The sequence below is a fragment of the Ailuropoda melanoleuca genome, chromosome 1, assembly GCF_002007445.2.
Source record: "Ailuropoda melanoleuca isolate Jingjing chromosome 1, ASM200744v2, whole genome shotgun sequence".
Classification (NCBI taxonomy): domain Eukaryota; kingdom Metazoa; phylum Chordata; class Mammalia; order Carnivora; family Ursidae; genus Ailuropoda; species Ailuropoda melanoleuca.
Window position 1 is genome coordinate 151,648,316 of NC_048218.1, and position 24,393 is coordinate 151,672,708.

At 36.1% G+C, this 24,393-nt stretch overlaps 1 protein-coding gene across 12 annotated transcripts in view; it reads right to left on the reverse strand.

Moving 5' to 3' along the window:
- Nucleotides 1–24,393, reverse strand: part of VWDE (von Willebrand factor D and EGF domains) — a 105,070-nt gene that overhangs the window by 41,569 nt on the left and 39,108 nt on the right. For 10 of the 12 annotated variants that reach the window (XR_004627872.1, XR_004627883.1, XM_034668453.1 and 7 more), the window contains 11 exons: nt 23,748–23,979; nt 17,054–17,119; nt 15,845–16,092; nt 14,972–15,061; nt 12,802–12,946; nt 10,047–10,264; nt 9,731–9,804; nt 7,865–8,135; nt 5,240–5,448; nt 4,143–5,107; nt 1,311–1,447 (listed from right to left, as the gene is read on the reverse strand). Coding sequence is in view for 10 of the 12 variants with exons in the window: in XM_034668453.1 (XP_034524344.1) it covers nt 1,311–1,447; nt 4,143–5,107; nt 5,240–5,448; nt 7,865–8,135; nt 9,731–9,804; nt 10,047–10,264; nt 12,802–12,946; nt 14,972–15,061; nt 15,845–16,092; nt 17,054–17,119; nt 23,748–23,979 (2,655 nt within the window). In the remaining 2 variants the exon portion in view is untranslated. The remainder of the gene's footprint in view (nt 1–1,310; nt 1,448–4,142; nt 5,108–5,239; nt 5,449–7,864; nt 8,136–9,730; nt 9,805–10,046; nt 10,265–12,801; nt 12,947–14,971; nt 15,062–15,844; nt 16,093–17,053; nt 17,120–23,747; nt 23,980–24,393) is intronic. The other 2 variants (XM_034668477.1, XM_034668486.1) reach the window with 2 other exon arrangements.

The following is a 24,393-nucleotide window of genomic DNA, read 5'->3' on the forward strand; positions in this document are numbered from 1 at the left end:
TGATAATACTTTGTATACTTTCCAAATAAGTAAATAACTAAAATCAACCACAGTATGGAGGAAATTCAAAGTGGAATACGAATATTCCAAAATAAACCAAATTGTATTACAAATGAAATGCATAAATATCCTGAACAGGGTGCTAAAGAAAATTGCTAATCTAAGTAAGTTTGGTTTGGGCTAGTGAACATTGATATTTCTTTCTGTAGTTCCGTATAGTGTGTTAGAGAATTTCATAGTGTGCTCTTTATCAGATGTTTAGAAAAAGAAAGTAGTATGAGAATAAATATCACTGCAAATAATATATCTGAAAGTAAATACAAAGTGTACTTTTTCTTTCTTGGCAAATCACTTAATGGTAGTGTGAGGTCATACAATTTATTCTGCCGTGAACAATATAATGTCTACTCTCCTGAGTAATACTAAGTGAATAAAATTATACATATATTCCACTTTTTACTGGGTGTCTTATTATTTCGTTGGGATTAAAATATTTCATGGTTATTTAGAAAAGCTCTACTCAAAAAATCTGGAAATAAGCATACTTTTCTTGTATAATGATTTGATAAAGACAGATACAAAAGTTATTTCCTTCTTAAGTTCTCAATCTCAGGATTACATTTGACTTTAGCAATTTAGAGAAAAAGTAAAAAGAATGCTAAAATGTCATTTGCTGTTTTAAGTTTTCAGCTTATCCAAGTAGGTACTTTCAAAGAATTTTCCTTAAGATAAAAATCCACTTGAATAAAGAAAAGGAAGCCCATATAAATAATCATCAAAATAAGGTATAATTTGATATACCAGTGTTTAAAGTGAGTGATCATGTCTGTTGTTTGCGGTCTGAAGAAAGAAAAACATTATTTTCTTTTTGAAATCCACACTAAGGGAAATATAAAGGATAAGTACAATTAATCTTCAACTTTTTCCTTTGTAAAGGGAACTGTTCGTATCCCTATGCTCCATAAGTCGTACAGACTGTGTTGGATAAAAATTATCTCCATTCTTTGTGGTTTTACATTTCAATAAATACAGGGGCTTGCATATCAAGCTTAATATTATTTTAATTTCTTATTATGACTGGAATACTGAACCAATACAGCAATAAAAATTATATAAAATAGTTTAATAGAGTTAACAAATAAGGAAGAAGCTTTACAGTCAAGCAACTTAACCATTTTCCTATTGGGCTCTCTGTGGATAGGGCATCCTTTGGGACTATGTTACTAACTGACAGTCCAAATTAATCCAAGGTAAAATTAATCTGAATAACTCATAAACTTAATTGTTTTTCAACACTAAAATTAACATACCTGCAGTTTAGTAACTTCACATTTAATTGAAGGTGATTCTTTGAAGCCTTGACCAAATACTCTCACTGTCATACAATTATATTCTCGAATATTACAGAATCCAGCATTCTCAAGTTCTATGATTTCAGGAGCCTTGTCTTTGGAAAGAGTGACAAAACAAAGCGGACAAATTTTCTTTAATTCCAGAAAAATAAACTAATTATTTTCAAGGTCCAAATTAAAAGCATATGGAAAATAATATTTTGAAGTCTACTCCAAATATTAGTACATTAATTAAACTATTAAATAATAAGGGTAGTCTGGTGTTAAAAGAAGTGTGACCCACCATCAAACCAATAAAAATACCATTAAAGATACTACCAGTGCTCAAATATACAGATTTAATTAATATTTTAATAATGTTTAATACCAATTATTTACAAGTATTAAAAAATTACTACTACAATGACCTGTGTTTTATTCTTGCCATTTTGGTTTGTGCCATAGAGATGGGTTATAGAAAAAATACTTTTGTAATAAAATAGTGTAATTAGCAATGTGATGTATTAAAATTTTTAAAAATTCTTAAACAGTAAAACAGTTATCAAAATTTCATGAAACTGTTATTAATGTTTTTATGTTTTATTGCTATCCTACATGCCACAAAAATCTTAGGTGTACTTTCAATCATAGGAGAAAAAATTTCTCCTAGCAGTCAGAGTTAACTTATCTTCATAGAGTTATATCTCTGCTTCTTGTTTTGGTAAGATAACACATTATCTGTATCCGCAAGATCTGGTTGTCAAAATAGATAAATGCAGTATATAAAAGTAACTAAGTCCTCTAAGTATTGGCAAAAATCTAATTGAATATAACTTTATTAGCAGTGGAATATAAAAATATAAATTCTGTACTCAGAACCCTAAAAATGTTTATGAAAATTAAAAATATGTACTTGTTATTCTTTCATATTCAACAAATGTTAACTGAGCAATTTCTATTTTTCTGGTGTTATTCTAGGTACTGGGGATATATGAACAGAATAAAGTCCCTGCCTTCATAAAACTTACATTCTAATATAGGAGGACAAAAAATAAACAAGTGAAAAATAAATATAAAGTGTATTGCATAAATGTTTTCAAGATTATGGAGAAAACTATATATTAACTCGATGAAGGGACATAAAGACTATGGGGTTGTGTGAAGAAAACTACTTTATTTTGAATGACCATGGAAGACGTCTCATATAATACGACATCTGAAGAGAGAAGAGAAGGAAGTCCATCATGAAGATATGCGTTGGAAGAACGCTCCAGTGGGAGGGCAAGTAAATGCAAAGGTTCTGAGGTAGGAGCAGGTTTGGCCTCTTTGAGAAACAGCAAAGCAACCACTTAAGAACACTGGACGGGAGGGGGGGGCAGTGAGCTGTGGAGAGAATGATAGATCAAATTCAGTGAGAGAGGAGGCTCCAATTGCATAGGGTCTTCCAGGCCATGGTAGGGAATATAGATTTTACTTGGAAGGAGAGAGGGAGCCACTAGAGGGATTCAAGCAGGAGTACTATGATCTCATTATCATTTCAAAGGGATCACTTTAGCTGCAGCATGGAGAATAAACTTTGAGAGAATCTATAATAATCCAGGTGAGAGATAACAGTGGCTCGGACTAAGTTGTAGCAGGGAAAGAGATGAAAGTCGTTGAAGCTAGAGCTGGATTTGCTACTAATGGATTAAGCCTGAGGCATGAAAAAAAGAGGAAAAGTCAAAATGTCTACAAGTTTTTAACATGAACAGTCAGTGGAGTGAAGTTTGCATTTACTGAGATGGCAAAGTCTGCAGATGGAAAAGGGCGGGATGGGGGGGGCAGAAGGAAGGTCAGGAGTTACTAGTTTAATGGCTAATGAAATCAAATTGATTTTCTTTTTAAGATTTTGTTTATTTATTTGAGAGAGAGAACAAGAGCAGGGGGATGGGCAGAGGGAAAGGGAGAAGCTGAGCAAGGAGCCTGATACAGGTTTGATCCCAGGACCCTGAGATCACGACCTGAGCTGAAGGCAGATGCTTAACCAAATGAGCTTCCCACGTGCCCCTCAAATTGATTTTTAAACATTTCTTTCCTTATGGGGCACCTGGGTGGCTCAGTTGGTTAAGCCTTCAGCTCAGATCATGATCCCAGGGTCTTGGGATCGAGTCCCACATCCAGTTCCCTTCTTGGCAGGAAGTCTGCTTCACCCTCTGCTCATCCTTTCTTTCTCTCTCTCTCTCTCTCTCTCTCTCTCGCTCTCTCTCTCTCTCTCTCCCCCCCTCTATCTCGCAAAAATAAATAAAAAAATAAATCTAAAAAATTGTTATTTCTTATATTGAGATACAATAGTTTGCCCCATGTAGGTAGACTAGAGAAAAAATTAAGCAAATTGGTAAATTAGCAGAATATTAGAAACACATTACTCAAAAAACACTAAATTTGAGTTCTAGAAAAAACAATTATTCTCTACAACCAGAGGGACGAGCTGCGTGCAAAGACCCTGAGGTCAACAGAACTTGGCATTACAGAAACCAAAGCGGGTAGAGTGAAATGAGTGAGGGTTTTGGTTGTGGGGGATGAGTTTGAAGAGATACTGCATGCCTTATAGGCTTATGTTGTGCCCTATAGGCTATTACAAGTACCGCAGCTTTTACTCTGAGTAAGATGAGATGCTCTGGAAGAATTATTACTGTATCGATTAATTAATTTGGGTTCTTTTCCTTATATAATCTGAATAAACCCTGTTAAGATACTGAAGGTAAAAAAGAACAAAGAATTTCCATAATCAAATAACATACGCAATATCAAAGTTAGAGAGTACCCACTCACCATGTGAATCACTGCAGTCATAGGAACTAAAGCCTGGGGAACATGCGCATCCCCATTCCATACACTGCCCATTGCCGCTGCATAAACTGGGGCATTTGAGTACCGAGAGAATGTCTTCAATTGACTTGCCATATCCTTCTGTGTTATATTTCCCCTCTTCCAAAATTCTCTTTTCACATTCATTTTCTAAAAGAGCCACACCTGCTTCTGCCCAGCTAAGATCATCTTTTAGGAGAACATCTTTAACACACATATCTACAGCACTGTCTAGGCTCTTGCCCAGAAAGGCAAGACAGTATCTTCCTATACTAGAGTTGGCAAGAGTCTGCTGGCACAGCGCCAAAGTGCCAAATTCGGTGAGACCAGAGGGTGTGGGCCATGTAGGGACAAACTCCTGGTGGACATCCTCAGTATGGTCCTCAGGGAAGAAATAAGTAAATTCTTCTAGGTCACTTTGGCTGAGACTTTGGAAAGCAAATACAGGCAGAAACTCATAAAAGTTTTGCCGTTTCCATCTGTTTTGTGGATCCCGCCTCATTTCCTGGCTGTGGCTACCCTGGTCCTGTGTATGTTTCCCATTGTTCAAAGTTTTTGGTGCCTCTTGTTTTTCATTTCCATGATGTTTTTGTAAATGTAACTCCAATTTGGTTAGGTTCACATGCTTTTTTTCTTGAGGAAGGAAGTTCAAATTATTTTCTTCTCCAGATGTATACTCATTTATCCCTCTGATAAGAGCTTCTGAATTAATATACTCAGAGGTGATATCTAGTTCTGGTATCAAGAAAGAGAATTTGACACGTTTGAGATCTTTGCAACCTGAAACAATCTCTTGTTGAGAAGCACTGCCCAAATGATCAGAAGGATATAATGAATTAGTGTCCAATGAGCAGCTACAATAGGATAGCTTTCCAGGTGACGGCGGAGAAACTGGCATTGTGTCAAACATACTTTTCCCTGGCAAAATCCTTCCAGGTGAAAAACAGAAAAGAAAAGTAAATTGCACAAGAACATTGATTCTCAGTAACGTGTTGCAAAAAAAGCAGAGTATTGTGTCACCACTCAGTACAGTAACACATGAAAATCACTTACTTTCTTACCTCCATTCATTAATAAAAGCAACACAATTATCAAAAGTTAGATCAATTTTTATCCCATTTTTATTATGGAAATCATTTTCTGGGTTTTCATCAAAGGTGCCACAAAGTCCCAAAGTGTTTCTGTAGTCTACGCTAGGGGCTCTGATTGTTAAACTCATGCCCCATTCACTAAGATCAGCACGGATAAATGCTCCAGAAGAAAACCTGATCTGAAATACAGAAATAAAAGATGCTTACACAATATTCAATATGGATTAAGAAAAAACCTATTATTTGAGAAGAAACAAATTCCTTTATTCTTTCAATATAAAGAGAGAATAGAATACCGATTTTCTTCAGACTACAATTTTCCTTTTAACGCTATGTGTCAAACCAATGGCTTTTGCACTTTGCTGACTTGAAATCTGATCTCCATATGGATTTTTTTTTATTGCAAAATATTGTTCAAGCTCCTTTCTTTTTAAACTAAGGTGAGGTATTTTATACAATCGAAACAGCTATAAATGTTGAGGATAATGTATACCAAGTAATGTCTATGACAATAATTAAATATGGAACTAGACTGCCAAGTAATTAATTTATGCAGATAAATATAATTCCAGAGGAATACATATTCCTGTGGCTAATCAGCATTCTCATCTTCACAGCAGGCAAACAGAATCAGAAGGCAAATTATAACCAGGGCATACCTGGCGAGTCAGAATGAGAGCAAGGGGTTTGTTGAATTATCTTAACAGCCTGTGTCATCTGTGATCCTCCTCACAGAGTTATTAATGCTCCCAGATCAGGAACTTGAATGTCAAGAAACTCTCTTCTAAAAATCGCTGAAGATACACCATGTATGTTTGTTCCTCTGACTCCTTACCCTTTAATTTTCTTAAATTTAAAAACGGCACTTTTTCTCTTTATAAAAATGGTAAGTGCCCATTCCCGAAAACTATTTTAAAAGCAAACAAACCTTACATTACTATTCAGTCTGGGCTAGTTAATGTTAAGATTTTGGTGCAGATTCTTCTCAAACTGTTTCTATACATCATTAATATCTTTGCCTGTCAATAAATACGATCGACTCCAAAATTTTTGTGACTAGACAGTGTTCTATTATGTGACATCACTCTACTTAGGGTTTTAGTTAAACTAAAAAATTTATCATTGATTAACTGTAACTTTTCCATCTTAGAAGGAGAGATGCAATGAACACCACTGGGACTCTGCATATACTTACTTATTATGGTAAATTTTGAGAAGTAAGATTTCTGGAAAAAAGACATGCGTAGGTTGTGTGCATGCATTATATACATGTCCTTTGGAAAAACTGTAGCTACTATTTCTACTCTTGCCGATATTGTATGAAATGTTTAATCTGCATTTCTTTGATTACTAATGAAGTTGTGGTTTTCATGTTTTTGTTGGTTATTTATACTTTTAGATATATTTATCAGTTTTCTTTTGTAAATTGCCTGTGTATATTATTTGCTCATTTTAATTGGAGTGCTGATTATTAGTGATGTATAAGAGTGTTTTTTAGGGTCACCTGGCTGGCTCAATCACTAGCGTCATGCAACTCTTGATCTTGGGGTTATGAGTTCAAGCCCCACGTTGGGTGTAGAGTTTCTTAAAAAGAAAAAAAATTGAAAGATTGAAAAATATTTTTAAAAAGGAGTGTCTTCTATATTAACTGTAAGTTTTATATGTAGCAAATATTTTCCCAATTTTCATTTGCATTTTGGTTTGTGAGGATGGAATTCAAATACATAACATTATGTTTAAAAATTCTTGTTTACCTCAATGTTATAAAAACATTCACCTGTATTTTCTACTACTTTCATTTAAATTTGAATCTTACACACCTAGAATTTACTTTTTTGGAAGGTGAAAGGGAGATGACATTATAATATAGATCATTAGCTTACACACACAAACTATTACTTTAAAATATTAATGGGGGCGCCTGGGTGGCACGGCGGTTAAGCGTCTGCCTTCGGCTCAGGGCGTGATCCTGGCATTATGGGATCGAGCCCCACATCAGGCTCCTCCACTATGAGCCTGCTTCTTCCTCTCCCACTCCCCCTGCTTGTGTTCCCTCTCTCCCTAGCTGTCTCTATCTCTGTCTCTGTCGCATAAATAAATAAAATCTTCTTAAAAAAATAAATAAAAATAAATAAAATATTAATGATCTCTAATCTTCTCCATGTACCTACCAGCCTATTCCTGAGGCAGAACCACCTGTACTCATTTCAAAAATTGGCTAACTACTCCTGAATATTTATCCTTAATTATATATTTAATCTCTGTGTAATGTACCATTTATTAGGTGCCATCAAAAATAATTTGTAGGAATAACCCACCCAGTTACCATACTGAAATCTTAAAATAAGGATGCTTAGATTTGACAAAGTCTTAACTATGTTGTGTCTATTTGTGTGTGCTAAGTAAAAAAAAAAAAAAGTTCCTTCTAAGGTCAATCAAAAAGCTGTTAATCAAAAAGCTATTTTGGGGGAAAAAACTAATATTTAAAAAGTGATAGTTTGTAATTTAATAGAGATGGAAAAAAGTTCAGACTTTAATTCAAAATCTGTAGGAAAAAGAGGAAAATTACTTTTAAATGTAAAGAATCATACATACTGTGACTTTTCTTCCTAAGTAGGATTCACTTATCTTGATATTGCTGGTTACATCTTGGCTCTTTACAGATAAATATGGCCGTGATTCATGTAGCTGACCACTGCACATATCGAAAGTAACTACATCACCTTCTTCTTTGGCAACAAACCCGCAGTTACATGACACAGGATAGTGAAGGCTTCCACAGTCCCACTGGCGTACATGGACTTCAAAATCTCGTGACATACTCTTATAAAGCACAAATGTTCCGGTCTTGAAATTATCATATACCCTATCGTTAACAAAAATCAACTGCATTAAGAATTGGTACAAAATACCACAATAACATGTTATAAGCAAAAACTGGGTGTTACATTTATTTATACACATTCAATATATTTTGATGCAAGAATGAAAAATCCATATTTCTAATAGCTTAAAGATTAGTTTTTTTTTAAGATTTATTTATTTATTTGAGAGAGAGAGAGTGCACATGCATGCAAGGAGGGTAGGGGCAGAGGGAAAGGGAGAGAGTCTCAAGTAGAATCCCCGCTGAGTGCGGAGTCCCATGTGAGTTGATCCCACCACCCTGAGATCAAGACCTAAGCCCAAATCAAGAGTCTGACGCTTGACTGACAGAGCCACCCAGGCGCTTCATATTAGTTTAAAGCACAGAAGGAAAAAAAGTAGTGACAAACACCTTATCTCACAACTTGTTTCTTCCTTTCACCGCTTTGGTCAACCCCTGCTAGAGCCTTTTCCTCCCACCCCTGCTGTAGTTTTCTTCATAGCACCTATGTTCCTCAGATATACTACGCATTTTATTTATTAATTGTGCATATATCTCTTTACCTATACAGAAGTAAGCTGCATGAGAGCAGGGGGTGTTTGTTTTATGAACTGCCATACCCTCAGCATTGAGAACAGGGTTTGTCACTCGTTGCACAATTAATCTTGTTGAATTATAACCAATTAAATTAATCCCCATTGAGCTTTCTGGAGGTTTTTCCACTAAAACTTCTAAGCTTTTCATTATAACCATAAAGGATTCTTACATGTGGGATCAATTTCTACAACTTTTCAATACTTGCTCAAACTTTTGGAATATCATCTGTTATGGAGTGCTTATCTATTTGCTCATATTGAATAATTTTACTGACAACGATCACATTGAAATTTTTTTTAAAAGAATAAATTACCTTACCTTACAACATGAAGACAATTTTGACTCAACAAAGGGTATTCTTATAATTTTCTTTAGGGACATCTTAAAATCATATATTCCCCAGAACAGTATTACTGAGTTTAAAGCCTCGTATGCTGATATTAATAGCAAGATAGCTTAGATTACTTTTTGATCATTTTGCCCATTTTACTTGCATTCCAAGGGCAGATATCCCGGTATTCATGATGGCTACAATAGTTTTCCCCTGAGTATCCTTGTCACGAAATAGAAATGCTTACTTTTTTAAATAATTTTAATGTGTTAGTCAAATAATCTTGCCTAAACCTTCAAGATTATTTCAGTATCAAGTGGAAATGGAATATAGTAAATATCTCTAGAGCAAAGAACTTAACCATTATTAAAAATAACTAAATGATCAAGTTAAAATGACTGTTCATATTTGTAAGAATCTTCATTTCTACAAATTCAGCCTCACAACTAATCTGTGTATTTACCAAGTGCCAAATTTTAAGGCAAAAACACTCCACACAAATAAATTAGTATTTTGAAACAAGCCAGTAATACTCATACATGCCTTCCTTTCTAATCTTTCCATGAATAGGATGAAGAAATAATAAAATAGTAAGATGTTTAAAACAAAACAACAGCAAAATCCAGAAGAAACAAAAACTACTAAAAGAAAAAAACTTTCAGGAAATTACCTGCCATCAAATGTAATTATATGTGGGTCAGTAAATGAATAGCAGTAAGCAGTTGGGACATCCTTTACTTTGATCTTAAAAGCAAAGATATTTTTGGTAAATATTATCATTAATTATATTTAGTGATACACAATAAATTGCTTAGCAATCTCAAAGACTTTTCCATTAATTACTGTTTTTACCAGTTATTGAAATTGACTGATTTAAAAATGGAAAACTGTATTAAACAATTTTGAAATGAAAAGTTAATAAGATGTATTGATTAAATAAATATATCGTTTTTAAAACTCTAATTGTAGAGGTATTTTTTGTAAACCTGGATGCTGTCTGGAATGTAGGTGTTCCACAGGAAATCCTCATGGACTATAGGTTCCACTACAATGTTTGTAACTCTGTCTCCATCTCGAGAAAAATCCGTCACAGCAGTGTAGTACACAAAAGCACGGCTACACGACCCATTAGCACAGGATGATGTCCGCTGAAGGTCCACGTGACAGGAAGACAGTGCCAAATTTAAACCTCGCTGTTCTTTACCTATTTCGTGAAAAAATACATTGAGAATTTTTTAGAGGAAATATACCAACCAAAGCATGTAATAACTTGATTAACATGGAACACTGAATTGAGAGATTCTTCTTTTCTCTCATTTAAAATATATGGATGTAATTTTGTCAAATAAAAACAAAGCTATTGAACCCTACCTAATCTTTACAAATAATGAATCAACTTCAATATATACATATATATGTACATACACAGTACTATTTTCAATAAGGTTATAAATCCATATGTACCTGCATAAAATTCAAAAGCAATATAGAAAATTTATCGTGTTTTTGTAAGAAAATCATGATTCCACCAAGAAACATAATTTGACATTCTTTCTGCCTAAGAATTGTGACTTGGGTCCAGATATGTCTGTAATATTTCACAGGGTTTGTACTCATGTTCTATCCATTGTTGAACGATAGCAACAATTATTGGTATAGATGATTCCTGGATCATCTTAAAAATAGAAAAGTTAAAATAAATTAAGTAATTCCACACCAGTAATAAACTCTCTATAGCTTTTTGTTTTCCAAATGCCCAATATATTCAGAACCTTAAGATGCTCCCTTTCCTATGGAATAAAGAACAAAAAATAATAATTTAGAAAGAAAATGGTAACAGAAGAGAATAAAAGGAACTTTGGGAATGTGTAACTAAGCAAAACAGTTAGATTGTTCCAAAAACCGGCAACCAGGGAAGTTTGCTCTCATATCCAAACAATGATTACAAAATCCTTTTGAGATCCAGAAAAAAGCAGCAGTCATTAAAAACTTTCTATCTTCTTTTCTTCCACATATAATTTTCAGGTATAAAATTATATTGTTCTGACATGGAACACTGCATTAGACTCTAAATTCCTGAAAAAAAGAAAGTTCCTCTTCATGCATTTTCCTCCCTAGAAATACATACTGTTCCTATGCACCTAAAAAATAACAAAAACATCTAAACTCTTAGCCAGCTCCCTAAGGTGATCATGGAATATATCTGGCTTGGATAGAGCCCCTGACATCATTTCCCCTGGTCTATGGCGCGAGGGCCAAGTATTGTTCTCTGTAAGCCTGTAAAAAAGCTGCACAGTCATTGTAGAAACACACTAGGAGACACCAACTTGTTCTCTATGGAAGTAGAAACACTTTTTAAAAAGATGAGACATATCCAGAATGAAATTCAGAAATCCTTCTCCAGAAAAAAAGGAATTGACAAATAATAGGAACATGCAAATTTCTAAAATGTAGAAATATATTGCTTTTTGATTATTATAATAATGCTTGTCTTGTTGAAAGAATTGAAAGCACACAAATACAGTTTAAAGTATATTTGCAACTGGAGAAAATCTTTGCCTAACACATTTGGAAAATATCAATAACATCATCCTCTTCTTATTTGCGCTCATAAACAGTAGCAAAATTTACAAAAATATGCTTTTTGCAAGTAGTTCGAAGTAGAATTAGGTCAAACAGTTTAAGAGAGAGTTTAATTGCATATTTCTGTGCTGAATTTCAAAAAACAGTGCTGCTTGTGGTGCTCCCAAAATCTAAACAGGTAGCAGGGTATTACCTCAGCCTGCTTACTGTCCACTGTCTGGGGACAACCTCTCCCGATGCCTCTTTCTACTTCCATATCCATTTCTTTTCTGGGTGCAGCATTCATTCCCAGTGGACTCGCCTAGCATTTCTGTCCTTTTGTTTCTCTGATATAATTTGGTGTGATAAAGACATGAAAACCTAGATACATTGTATTTGGTGTATTTACTACATAACATTTTATATCCTATGGTGAAAAGGTGTGTACAAAGAATCTCTCTTAAAAGTTATATTCTAATTTATGTATCTCTTACGTGCTTTGGTCTCTACATTAGAGTCTTACGGGGAGAAACAGAACTCAATCAACATGGTTTGTCCTCTCGTACTCTATCGTGTTCTATGGGAGAATTTCATCTCTCTCTATAGGCTGTGACAGTGACATATATGCAGCCATGCATCCTGCAATCTATATAAATAGTAAGTTCAATAGAATTTTAAAACAAAAGATCTCAAACACAAGCTTACATTAGGGAGACAAGTGTAAAGAATGCATTAAGAGATCCATGTTGCCTAAGTTTGAACCTACGTTAGCATAACATAACATATCACACCTCCCTAGTTCGGGATATTTGGAAAATCCTCAAGAGCAGTTTGTCTCTCCATCTCCGAAAACAAAGCAAAGAAAAAAAATAAGTGGGAGGATGAGAATGAGGAGGAGGAAGAGAACGATGAGGAGGAGGAGCTGCTCATTACTGGGTTGGTTGGTTTGCTGGTTTTAATGAATGCTTCGAGCCCGGGAGGGATAAATATGAACACAACACAGGTTGTTCTGTCATAAATATGGCCCAGTAGTATTAATATGACTGAGCCATAACTTGATGTAAATACACAACATAATTAATTACATGTATACACTCCAGTGACTTTTTCTAGAAGAAAAAAAAGCGTTAATTATTATCTGAAATATCATAATAAAATTAAGTGAATCTAGTATATTACCTTGATCAAGAGTTTTCAGTTTTAATGAGATTTTGCACTCTTGGCCAAGCTCACTGGATGCAGAACAAGTGACAGGAACTGTGCTCTCTATCTTCAATTGATATTCTTTCCCATCTTCTGCTATCGTGCTTAACTCAGGGTGTAACTGGCCGAAGAAAGTATGCAGAGCAGTCATATCAAAACAGAATTTATTCCTAAGATAAAATTCTGCAAGAGCATTTTTCTCGCCTTCCCCAGGGATTCTTGCCCTTAGGATTGTCATTAAACAAAGCACCCTCTGGCATTGTATTCTGAACAAATAATTTGCACCTTTGTAAACTGATTAACAGGATGAGTTTGTTTTGATAATTGATCCTTGACTTGTATTTTAAAGGACAGCAAAATCTTAGAGGCCTTCTATATATGTTACAAATGCTTTTCCTGGAATTCCATCTAGTCCATCCCTGCCCACCTCCCTGTATCAACCCTCAGTTTGTTCTCTATCATTAAGAGTCTCTTATGGGACACCTGGGTGGCTCAGTTAGTTAAGCATCTACCTTCGGCTCAGGTCATGATCCCAGGGTTCTGGGATCGAGTCCCCCTCATCGAGCCCTGCATAGGGTTCCCTGCTCATCAGGGAGTCTGCTTCTCCCTCTCCCTCTGTCTCTCCCTCTGCTTGTGCTCATGCTCTCTTTCTCTCTCTCTCAAATAAATAAATAAAATCTTAAAAAAAAAAAAAGAAGAGTCTCTTCTGGTTTTTTCCCCCTCTCTCTCTCTTTCCCCCTCCCATATGTTCATCTGTTTTGTTTCTTAAATTCCACATACGAATGAAATCATATGGTATTTGTCTTTCTCTGACTTATTTCGCTTAGTATAATACACTCTAGCTCTGTCNCGGTATTTGTCTTTCTCTGATTTATTTCGCTTAGTATAATACACTCTAGCTCTGTCCACGTTGTTGCAAATAGAAATCTAAGTATTTTTAAATATATAAATCAAAATACTATTGTCACATCAAATATCTCANTATAATACACTCTAGCTCTGTCCATGTTGTTGCAAATAGAAATCTAAGTATTTTTAAATATATAAATCAAAATACTATTGTCACATCAAATATCTCAACCTTCAGCTTGTTTCACAGCCTCTGTTTTCCTCAGTTGGATTACTGAGTACTGAAAACCTAGGACTGGGCCTATCCCAGTTCATAGGACAATCCTATCGTGAGGCAGGAAGTTTTTACTCTGTCTGAACTCTTGGCTAGCTCTCAAAACAGATGCTTTTTAGCACCACATTTTCTCCCTGTTATCCTAATCAGAAACATTTTCTGGGGCCAACCACTGACCCGATATTGTCTGCTGAGTGTTTACCAATGGAGATCCAAAGGTTCTGTGCTCTGAGGTCTGAGATCTGCTCTCCCCCCACTGTGGTTATGCTGTCCTGACAACATGGTTACTCTTCTCACTCTTTTCCTGGTCCCTATTGTGTATAAATGGACGTTCTCCAGGAACAGGTTTTGTCCTGGTTCTGATTCCTATTCTCACAATCTATCGATTATCCCATCTTGTCCCTGAACTAGAAATGAGTGCAGGTCTGACACCAGTGCGGTGGCTGAGACCGCAGAGGGTGCACAGCACTTGCTGCCTAGACCTCACGACACTGCCCCATTCCTTCCTCCACTTCTGGGTTCCGTCATGCCTGCTCATCTGCTGCAACAGCTCATCTGTTCTTGGACCCCCCATGCTACCAGCAATGACCACAGATATTACCTTGTTTAATTAGCTCCCTCTTCACAGTTCATAAAGCCCAGATTTCTGGGTCAATTCCACTCTAGCCAGAGGCTTCAGTCCCTGACCTAGACCTGTCTTCAAAAATGCATAGTAACTAAATATCAAGATTCTAACTTGTAGTTACATGGTGGAATAAATTGTAGGAATAAAACTTTAACTTTATTCTAATTTAAGCTACTTCTGAAAAAATATGCAAATATACTCCAATTTTTATTCATTAACAGGGTCCCTCAAACTTCATTGTGCATTAGAATTATTTGGGTTACTTTTAAAAAATACAGACTCTTAGATCTCAATATTTAGTCTGTAATGAGGTCCTGGAACCAGCATCCACAGATCGCAGTACGGAAAACACAGTGATAGAGAAATAATCTTTCTGATCCACCCCCATGGCGACATACCTTAATGCCTGCAAAAAATTCTTGGCTTTCAATGGCTAAACTTTGTACATGTGGTTTCTCCAATAAAAAGACGGAAGCGCTACAGAATATCTATGAATACAATAAAAAATAACCATTTAGCAATAAAATTATGGAGAAAATTGTGTAAACTATTATAATTAAGTACTTAACTTTTGGTAGATAGTGCAAAAAAGATAATAAGAAACTAAATAATTTTAAAACTTGCTTGAAAATTGAGAAAAATTTCACCATTTAAAAATATTAGCTATTCAGGGGGCGCCTGGGTGGCACAGCGGTTAGGCGTCTGCCTTCGGCTCCGGGCGTGATCCTGGCTTTACGGGATCGAGCCCCACATCAGGCTCCTCCGCTATGAGCCTGCTTCTTCCTCTCCCACTCCCCCCTGCTTGTGTTCCCTCTCTCGCTGGCTGTCTCTATCTCTGTCAAATAAATAAATAAAATCTTAAAAAAAAAATATTAGCTATTCAAAACCTCAACATAAATTAAAGTGTTATAGACTTTGTGTTTAAGATATATTTAAAAGTAGATAAGTGATATCATCATTAAAAAAATGAAAACATCTTTCTAGAATAAAAACATATCATTTTAAACAGAAAGAGGCATCACGTTATAAGGGTTCATTGATAATTCAGCAAATTGTAACAATGGATATTCGTACGTCGTCACTAAGATAACTGACTCATTCAATTATCACTGGAGTTGGCACAATGTCAAAGGAAAAAAGAAAAAGAAGAATAATAGTGCTTTATATTCTGGGGACAAAAGTATTTTTAGCATACGTTACATTAAAAAATCCATTTGGAAAATTAATTCAGTCATGAAAAGCAAAGAAAACCCAATTGTTTGTGAACATACCCTATCTCCGAGTCTGAGATTAATGCCATCCAGTTCTAAAAGAGAGGATGCCTGAACTGTGGTCTCTTGCTTCAGCTCCTCTTTGATTTCTTGAGAAGAAAGCCTAGACCAAGTTATGAGAAATCCCACTGAGGTGTTTGTAGGGGAAACCTCAAAAGCACACCTACAGAAAAGCCTGGATCCCATCAGCTCCACCACAACTTCTGGCCTTCCTGGGGGTGGTGGTGGCAATGAGGCAGACAGCTGACCTGATGGGAGAAAATGCATCATCTGTAGTTGGGCATCTTAAAGAATGGAGGCTGGCTGATTGGGAAAGCTCATGGAGACTGTTAACTCAGGGATTTATATTAGGAAAAGGAAGATAGCATTTAGAGAAATAATTATTTTCTAGCAATCAGGAAAGTAGCACGTTCTTATTTTGACCCATAATCACAGAAATACTGATAGCAAAGAAAAGTATCAGCTCATCAAGTTTATATTAATGCATGTTGGATATGTCTACCCTTCAAGAGTCTAGCTCTTGAACATAAAAGTAATTTGCCTCCTTTTAAGCAATTTCTGAAAGATTTCCTTTTCTAAGATGGAACAAACAAATAAAATTAAGGTTTTTCACATTTTAATTTCTTGCTTAAAAAACAGTCATTATAATGTAAATTCAAATGACTTACTATTTTACTCTTATCATTTACTCTTATAACTCAACCCATCATTACTCTGGATTGAAAGAGCTGCTTATCACGAGAGTGATTATACTGTTCAGTGAAATACATCAAGTGTTAAAAAACAGTCTTAGTCTTTTCATTTTTCTGATGTTAAAAATGTATGAAGTTTTCTCTAGAAATTTGGGAAGATTTTGTAATTTTTATCTCTGGTCACTTGCAAGATTAAATTTAGGGATCTAAAATGTTTTGATCTGGGGCACCTGGGTGGCTCAGTCAGTTAAGCGTCTGCCTTTGGCTCAGGTCATGACCCCAGGGTCCTGGGATTAAGCCCCACATTGGGCTCCCTGCTTAGCAGGGAGTCTGCTTCTCTGTCTCCCTCTACCCCTAGGCCCCTGCTCTTGAGTGTGCTCTCTCACTCACTCTCTCACTCACTCACTCTCTCTCTCAAATAGTATACTTAACATCTAAAGTAGGTTACAGAACATAAAAACCCACTGAAATTGTTAGTTTATAAATACATTATTAAAAAATAAAATGTGGTACTTACGAACACAGTGACCTCCAATTTCAACTTCATCAGGGTGACATGGGTGTAATTTTGCATCAGAAATAGCTGCAAAAGGTTAAGGTTTGTATACTTATTCAATTGAGCATAAATACACAAGTCTTTAGAACTGTTTTGTCCTGTTGTTCAATTGACCCTTTTATCTTTAGGAAGTGACCCTTGTTTTTCTAGGTAATAGTCTTTGCTCAATAATTTACTTTGTCTACTATTAATATTACAACTCTAGATTTCTTGTGATTTGTGGTACCTAAGTATATCTTTTCCTAGCCTTATATTTTCAACCTCATTTTTCTTTATATTTAAAATGGGCTTTTCTGGGGCACCTGGGTGGCTCAGTCATTAAGCATCTGCCTTTGGCTCAGGGCGTGATCCCAGGGTCCTGGGATCAAGCCCCACATCAGGCTCCCTATTCTGCTGGGAGCCTGCTTCTTCCTCTCCCACTCCCCCTGCTTGTGTTCCATCTCACTGGCTGTCTCTCTCTGTGTCAAATAAATATATAAAATCTTTAAAAAAATAAAGAAAATGGGCTTTTCTGAGCAACCTGTAGTGGGGTGTTGCTTTTATTATCCAGTCTGAAAATTTCTGACTTTTAATTGGTGTGTTTAGACACAATATATATATTTTTAAATTTTATTTATTTGTCAGAGAGAGAGAGCAGAAGCAGGGGGAATGGCAGGCACAGGGGCAGCAGGCTCCCGGCTGAGCAGGGAGCCCGATGTAGATCTGATCCCAGGACCCTGGGATCATGACCTGAGCCCAAAGAAGATGTTTAACTGACTGAACCACCCAGGTGTCCCCCAATGAATTCTTCTTAATAAATAACATATATAAATCCTTCTGTTTGAATGGCAATGATTCTAAGTATAATCTTGAATTAACATTTCTTATTTGGTTTCTAGAAAGTGCATATAAATTGTGTGAAAATTATATATAGATTCTAAAAAACAAAAATAGTCATAATATATTATTGAAGTGGAAACATTTTTAATTTTTGCTGTTTTGATGATTTTTAAGCTAAATATGACTGACTGTTTGTTGCCTATCCAATAGCCCATTAGTTGGGAGCAGAAGTATGTTCAAGTAAAAAAGTACATTTCACAGACTGCCTCTAAAGGCAGAGATAAGCCAAAGAATTCTTCTGAAGTAGATGTGATAAGACTTCTTCCAAGTAAGTTCCTTAAAGGGGGAAAGTTTCAGTTAGCACAGGCCCTCTTTTCACCCTTAGGGCTTCCCCTTTTATCCTGTCTAAAATGCACACAAAGGGCTAAAACTGGACCTTCATCTCATCACCATAAAGGAAAAGCAAAAGCCCAGAGACTCACAGAGACCTCAGTCTGTCATTGTAAAGTGGCCAAATCACTATCACCAGGGAACATCTACTTCAGATTCTTGGTAAGCAAGAAAAAGAGACTTATGTGGATTAAGTGACTCAATTTTGTTTGCTGTTCATGAAGTCTAATTCGAGTCTAAATAGTATTTCAAGGTAAGTTTTTATTGGCACATCAGAGAAGATAATTCATGTGTTTATCTGATTAATAACTTATACGCAAATAGTAAAAAATAACAATCTTCTCTCAAAAATTCTCTTTATTTAAAACCAGGAGATGAACTTGTGGGACTTCCTCAAGATAAAAAGCTTCTGCACAGCCAAGGAAACAGTCAAAAAAACTAAGAGGAAGCCCACGGAATGGGAGAAGATATTTGAATGACACTACAGATAAAAGACTGATATCCAAGATCTATAAAGAACTTCTCAAACTCAATACACGAGAACAAATAATCAAATCAAAAAATGGGCAGAAGATATGAACAGACACTTTTCCAGTGAAGACATACAAATGGCTAATAGACACATGAAAAATGTTCAAAATCATTAGCCATCAGGGAAATTCAAATCAAAACCACACTGAGATACCACCTTACGCCAGTTAGAGTGGCAAAAATAGACAAGGCAAGAAACAACAAATGTTGGAGAGGATGTGGAGAAAGGGGATCCCTCTTACATTGTTGGTGGGAATGCAAGTTGGTACAGCCACTCTGGAAAACAGTGAGGAGGTCCCTTAAAAAGTTAAAAATTGATCTACCCTATGATCCAGCCATTGCACTACTGGGTGTTTACCCCAAAGATACAGACGTAGTGAAGAGAAGGGCCATATGCACCCCAATGTCCATTGCAGCATTGTCCACAATAGCTAAATCGTGGAAGGAGCCGAGATGCCCTTCATGACAAATGGATAAAAAAGATATGGTCCATATATACAATGGAATATTACTCAGCCATCAGAAAGAATGATTACCCAACATTTACAGCAACTTGGATGGGACTGGAGGAGATTATGCTAAGTGAAATAAGTCAAGCAGAGAAAGACAATTATCATGTGTTTTCACTCACTTATGGAACATAAGAAATAGCAGGGAGATCTGTAGGAGAAGGAACGGAAGAATGAAGGGGGGGTTACAGAAGAGGGAATGAATCACAAGAGACTATGGACTTTGGGAAACAAACTGAGGGCTTCAGTGGGGAGGGGGGTAGGCGATTGAGATAGGCCGGTGATGGGTATTAAGGAGGGCACGTATTGCATGGAGCACTGGATGTTATATGCAAACAATGAATCATGGAACAGTACATCAAAAACTAAGGATATACTGTATGGTGACTAACATAATAAAAAATTTAAAAAGTAAATAAATAAATAAATAAATAAAACCAGAAGGAGGACTTGAATATGGAGAATAAGAGAAATAATTTTGAATATTCAAGCTTGAGAAGCTGAATGGGTGGAAATGGCATCAACACGAAATTTTTTTTAAGTTTTAAGGGCATGTCATAAAAATGCAAATTTTATGCAGTGACTTTTAAAATTCAATGTAAACAATAATATTTCCGATGAAGTGATTGTTTTTATTTTATAGTATAAAAGTTTTGTTTTCATTTTTAACAGTAATCAATATTTCTTAAAATAATGTAGGCATATTGTTGGGGTTTTTTTCATCGAAACACCTACACAATTTTCCACAAATACTTGGCAGTATTATTTGAGATTTTATAAAAATTAACTATTTTTAATGATAAAGATATTGAAAAATACTTAAAAGACATTTTTTAAAATCACTCGTCTTGGCCACTCAATGAAACTGATGCATCTCTCTGGATTTTCTCCTTCCCAATGAATAACACTAGCTCTATTAGCTGAGCAGATGCTGTCCTTCCTTATTGAACGTAAGGCCTTCAGCCAGGTTTAGCTGGCCAGCAGCTGGGTAAGACATGTGACGATTTCCTGGTTCAGGCTCTCAGGATAATTCTCCTAAGACTTCTTGAAGCACAGAGAATAAAATGAAGAGCTCTTTAAATATCAGGCCCTGCTGCCTTTCCAAATCTGTGTCTTGTTAGGCTCTCCCTCACTCTTTGCAATCCAGTACGTGTCTCTGTGCTGCTTCACTTCTGGGAGCAACACCACACTCACTACTTTAAGGCCTTTCACGTGCTGTTGTCGCTGTCAGGGAGGTTCTTCCCCACACTCTTTATCTGACGCAGGACTGTTTACTCCCCAACTCTCAATGTCAATGCCCCGCTCTCAGAAGAGGCTTTCTCAGAGCATCTCATTATAAATTTCACCTTCCCTCCCTCAGCTACAGCAACTTCTAATCTTCTCATTCACACCATTCATTGCAATTTGTGATTCCACTTATACTCTTTGCCATTGTTTTGCCGTATCTGTTATTTGGGTTTGTTTTAATATGGAGACTCTAAGAACCTCAGGATGAAAATGTTCATAGGTGTTACTTATATAATTATTATTGTTTGCTGAATCAAGTGTTTGCCTAATTTAAGAATGCTGATCTACAACCGTATCTCCCAGCATTTTCAATCTCCTACATATGGAGGAGTCCAGATAACATAGTAGGGGAAGGTTGGTTTCCTCCCATAATCTGGTCACATATCAGCACACTCCTTCAACCCCCCTCCCACCAAGAATAAATCCCTCAATTATTGGCTTCATTCTTATCTATGCAGCCCAAGTGAAAAAAAAATCACCATTATGTAGTTTCTGTTTTGAGTTCCCTGTATCTGAGGAGTTGGATCACCAGTTCTATTAAACACTTCTAGGGGCACCTGGTGGCTCAGTCATTTGCGTGTCTGCCTTCAGTTCAGGTCATGATCTCCAGGTCCTGGAATCAAGCTTCACATTGGGCTTCCTGCTAAGCAGGGAGTCTGCTTCTCTCTCTCTCTCCCTCTGCCCCTCCCCACCACTCGTTCTCTTTCTCTCTCAAATGAGTGGATGAAACCTTAAAAAAAAAAAACCCACACACTTCTATTAAACATTCATTTGTTGAGTTCTTACTTTGTTCAGGACACAAGGTCATGACACCCTGATGTAAAGGGTACATGGTCTTCAAAGAGTTTAGTCATAATTGAGTACAGAGAAAATGAAACAAACAAAAACTTATTAAGTTCAATTATCTATTGTGAGCTCCATGATGGTGTATTATGGGAGCTACCCACAAGCGTTCCCATTACCCAGCATCTTTAGTCAAGACCATACAGTGGCAGGCTCATGAATCTGGTGTGCATTTTATGTCTGTATATCTCATATCCCCTCTTACAGAACAGGCCAAAATACAACTTTTCATTTCTCTCTCTCCCCCACTGATGTGTTACTTTCCCATCTCAATTGTTCAAGCAATAACCTAGGCCTTGTCCTTGGTTCCTTTCTTTCCATCTTCTCCTATATCCAATGCATGAGCTCTGCTTCCAAAAAGCATCTCAACTCAATAACCTCTTTCCTTTGCCAATAGTCTAAACCATTTCCTCCTCCCCCAACCTTTAAGCCACCACAGTCTTTCCATAGCCTCCTAGATGGAGTCTTACTGCAGGAACAATGGCTCTTTAAATACAATCCTTAGGTCATATTCACCTACTTTAAATCCCATAAGGTTTTATACTGCAGTTATGACTAAATCTAAGTTCTTACCATGATCTACAGACCCTACAGATTCTGTCATCTTCCTACTTTTCTGACTTCATCTCTAAAGTCTCATCCATTCAGTCTTCCTGCCATGTTGTTCCTCCTTCAGTTCCTTGAACGGCCATCTTCACGCCTATCTAAGGACACTGACATATCTTGTTCTTTCTACCTGGAATGCTCTTTCCCCACATGTTTTCAGAGCTGGCTCATTCTCCTCAATCGGAGCTGAGCTCAAGTTCATCACCTATTGAAAGAAACCTTCTTCAGGTATTCTCTGTAAGATAACATCCCTGTGCCAGTTAATCCCTATTGCATTGACCAGTTTTTCTAAATTATAAAACATACTGCCTTCAAAAATAATTTTATTTTTGTTTTATTTTTGGTTTGTGATAAAACATTTTATTTAAAATTAATTTTAAGACTCACATAAAAATTATGAAAATAATACGAAGATTTACCCGTAATAATACCCCTTCCACTAATAATTTGCATATTAAAAACCATGATACATTTGTTAAAACTCAGGAACTAACCTTAGGACTCAATTCTTAAATAAACTGGAAATTCTATTTGGATTTTACCAGTTTTCCCCTAGCATTCTTTTCTGTTCCAGTAGTCAATCCAGGATATCATCATATTGCATTATTCATCATGTTTCCTTAGTCCCTTCCAATCTGTGACAGTTTTTGCACTCTTTCATGGCTTTTCATGAATTTGACACTTTTGAAGAGTATTGTTCAGCATTGTAGGGTGCTTCTCAATTTGGATTTGCATGAATTTCCCCATGATTACACTGGGGTTATGGCTTTTAAGGAAGAATACCACAAAGGAGAAGTGCATCTTATTTGCACATTATCAGTAGGTAGCCGAGACCAACATACATTATCACTGGTGATATTAACCTTGGTCACTTGATTAATAATATAGTGTCTACTACGTTCTCCATATGAAATCATTATGTTTTTCTTTCTATATATAGTATATATTATTTGGAAGCCAGTCACTAAGTACAGCCCACAACCAAAATGAAGGAATTAGACTCCACCTTGTAGGCGGGATAGTTGCTACAAATATTTGCATTCATCTTTAAGAAGGTTTGTCTCCTTTCTTCCACCAATTTATTTCTCTGCATTTGTCTTTAAGGAAGGTTTGTCTCCTTTCTTCAACCAATTTATTTCTCTATCATGCCTTGACATAGTAGGGACTCATGCATATTTATTTTATTTTTTGGGTCAAATCCAGTTTATTTTTATATGTTGTCTGAGGCACTCCACTAGAATGTGAGTTCCACTAGGGAAGATACCCCATTTGTCTTGTTCATTACCATAACCCTAGGGCCTAAAATAATTCCTGGCAAAGGATAAATATTCAATTCATATGAATGAATGAAAGATGAAATGATCAAACACATTTTCATGATATCTTTTACCCACCATCCTTCATCCCTTATTGAAGCGTGAAGGGGCCTGAGGAAACCAATGAATTTTTAACACACTCAATCATCATGTTCAATGGGAGGAAAGAATCCTAAACAGATTTGGCTAAATTAAACCAGAAATTTAGCTTCACTCTAGCAACAGTGGCAGACCAAGACTCTTCCTGAAATCTGTATTATCTCAACATAACCTATCCAGAGAATGGCCCCAAAACACCAACACACACAGAGTTCTGTGATTAACAGTTCATGTATATTACTCATGTTTTCTTACCTTGTGCACAATACCCCATACATCCCTGAGTGGGCTGTAGTAAGTACACAAAAAAATTTCCACAGTTTCTTACAGACACTGGGATTTGAAAAAGGCAGCAGTCTTTTGCAGCACTAAACAAAAACTTCCATGTGGCACAAGCTGTCAGTTGCTTGATCTCTCCAGGTGAAGGCAGTGTCTCTGAATCTTTCAGAGACAGCCAGATGGGGGCCTGTGTTCCACAGTGATTCACCTTTAGCAACAGAGAAAAGGAAAGTTGAAAATCCAATTTATTTTCACACATGATAAATAAGTCACCTTTGCATTTTCTTCTAAACAACCTTTAAAATAATGAACTATCATTTAAAAACTCTAATAACTTGTACCTGTGCTAAAAAGGAACTTTATATAGTTACTGAATTTAAACAATACTAAATTTAAGGTTGATTGCTCATAATTAATATAATCTTACTCCATTCTATGTTACCTTTGTGACGTGAAAAGAGAAGTTCAGTATCAGATAACTTACCACTATAGTGATACATTATAAGATAAGATAAGTGAATCTGAAATCATCTTAATACAGAGCAAAAAGATAAACTCACCTTGGAGATTTTTTCTAAAATTACTTGGTATAGTATATGCAAGATTACTGGAGGGGAGGCGG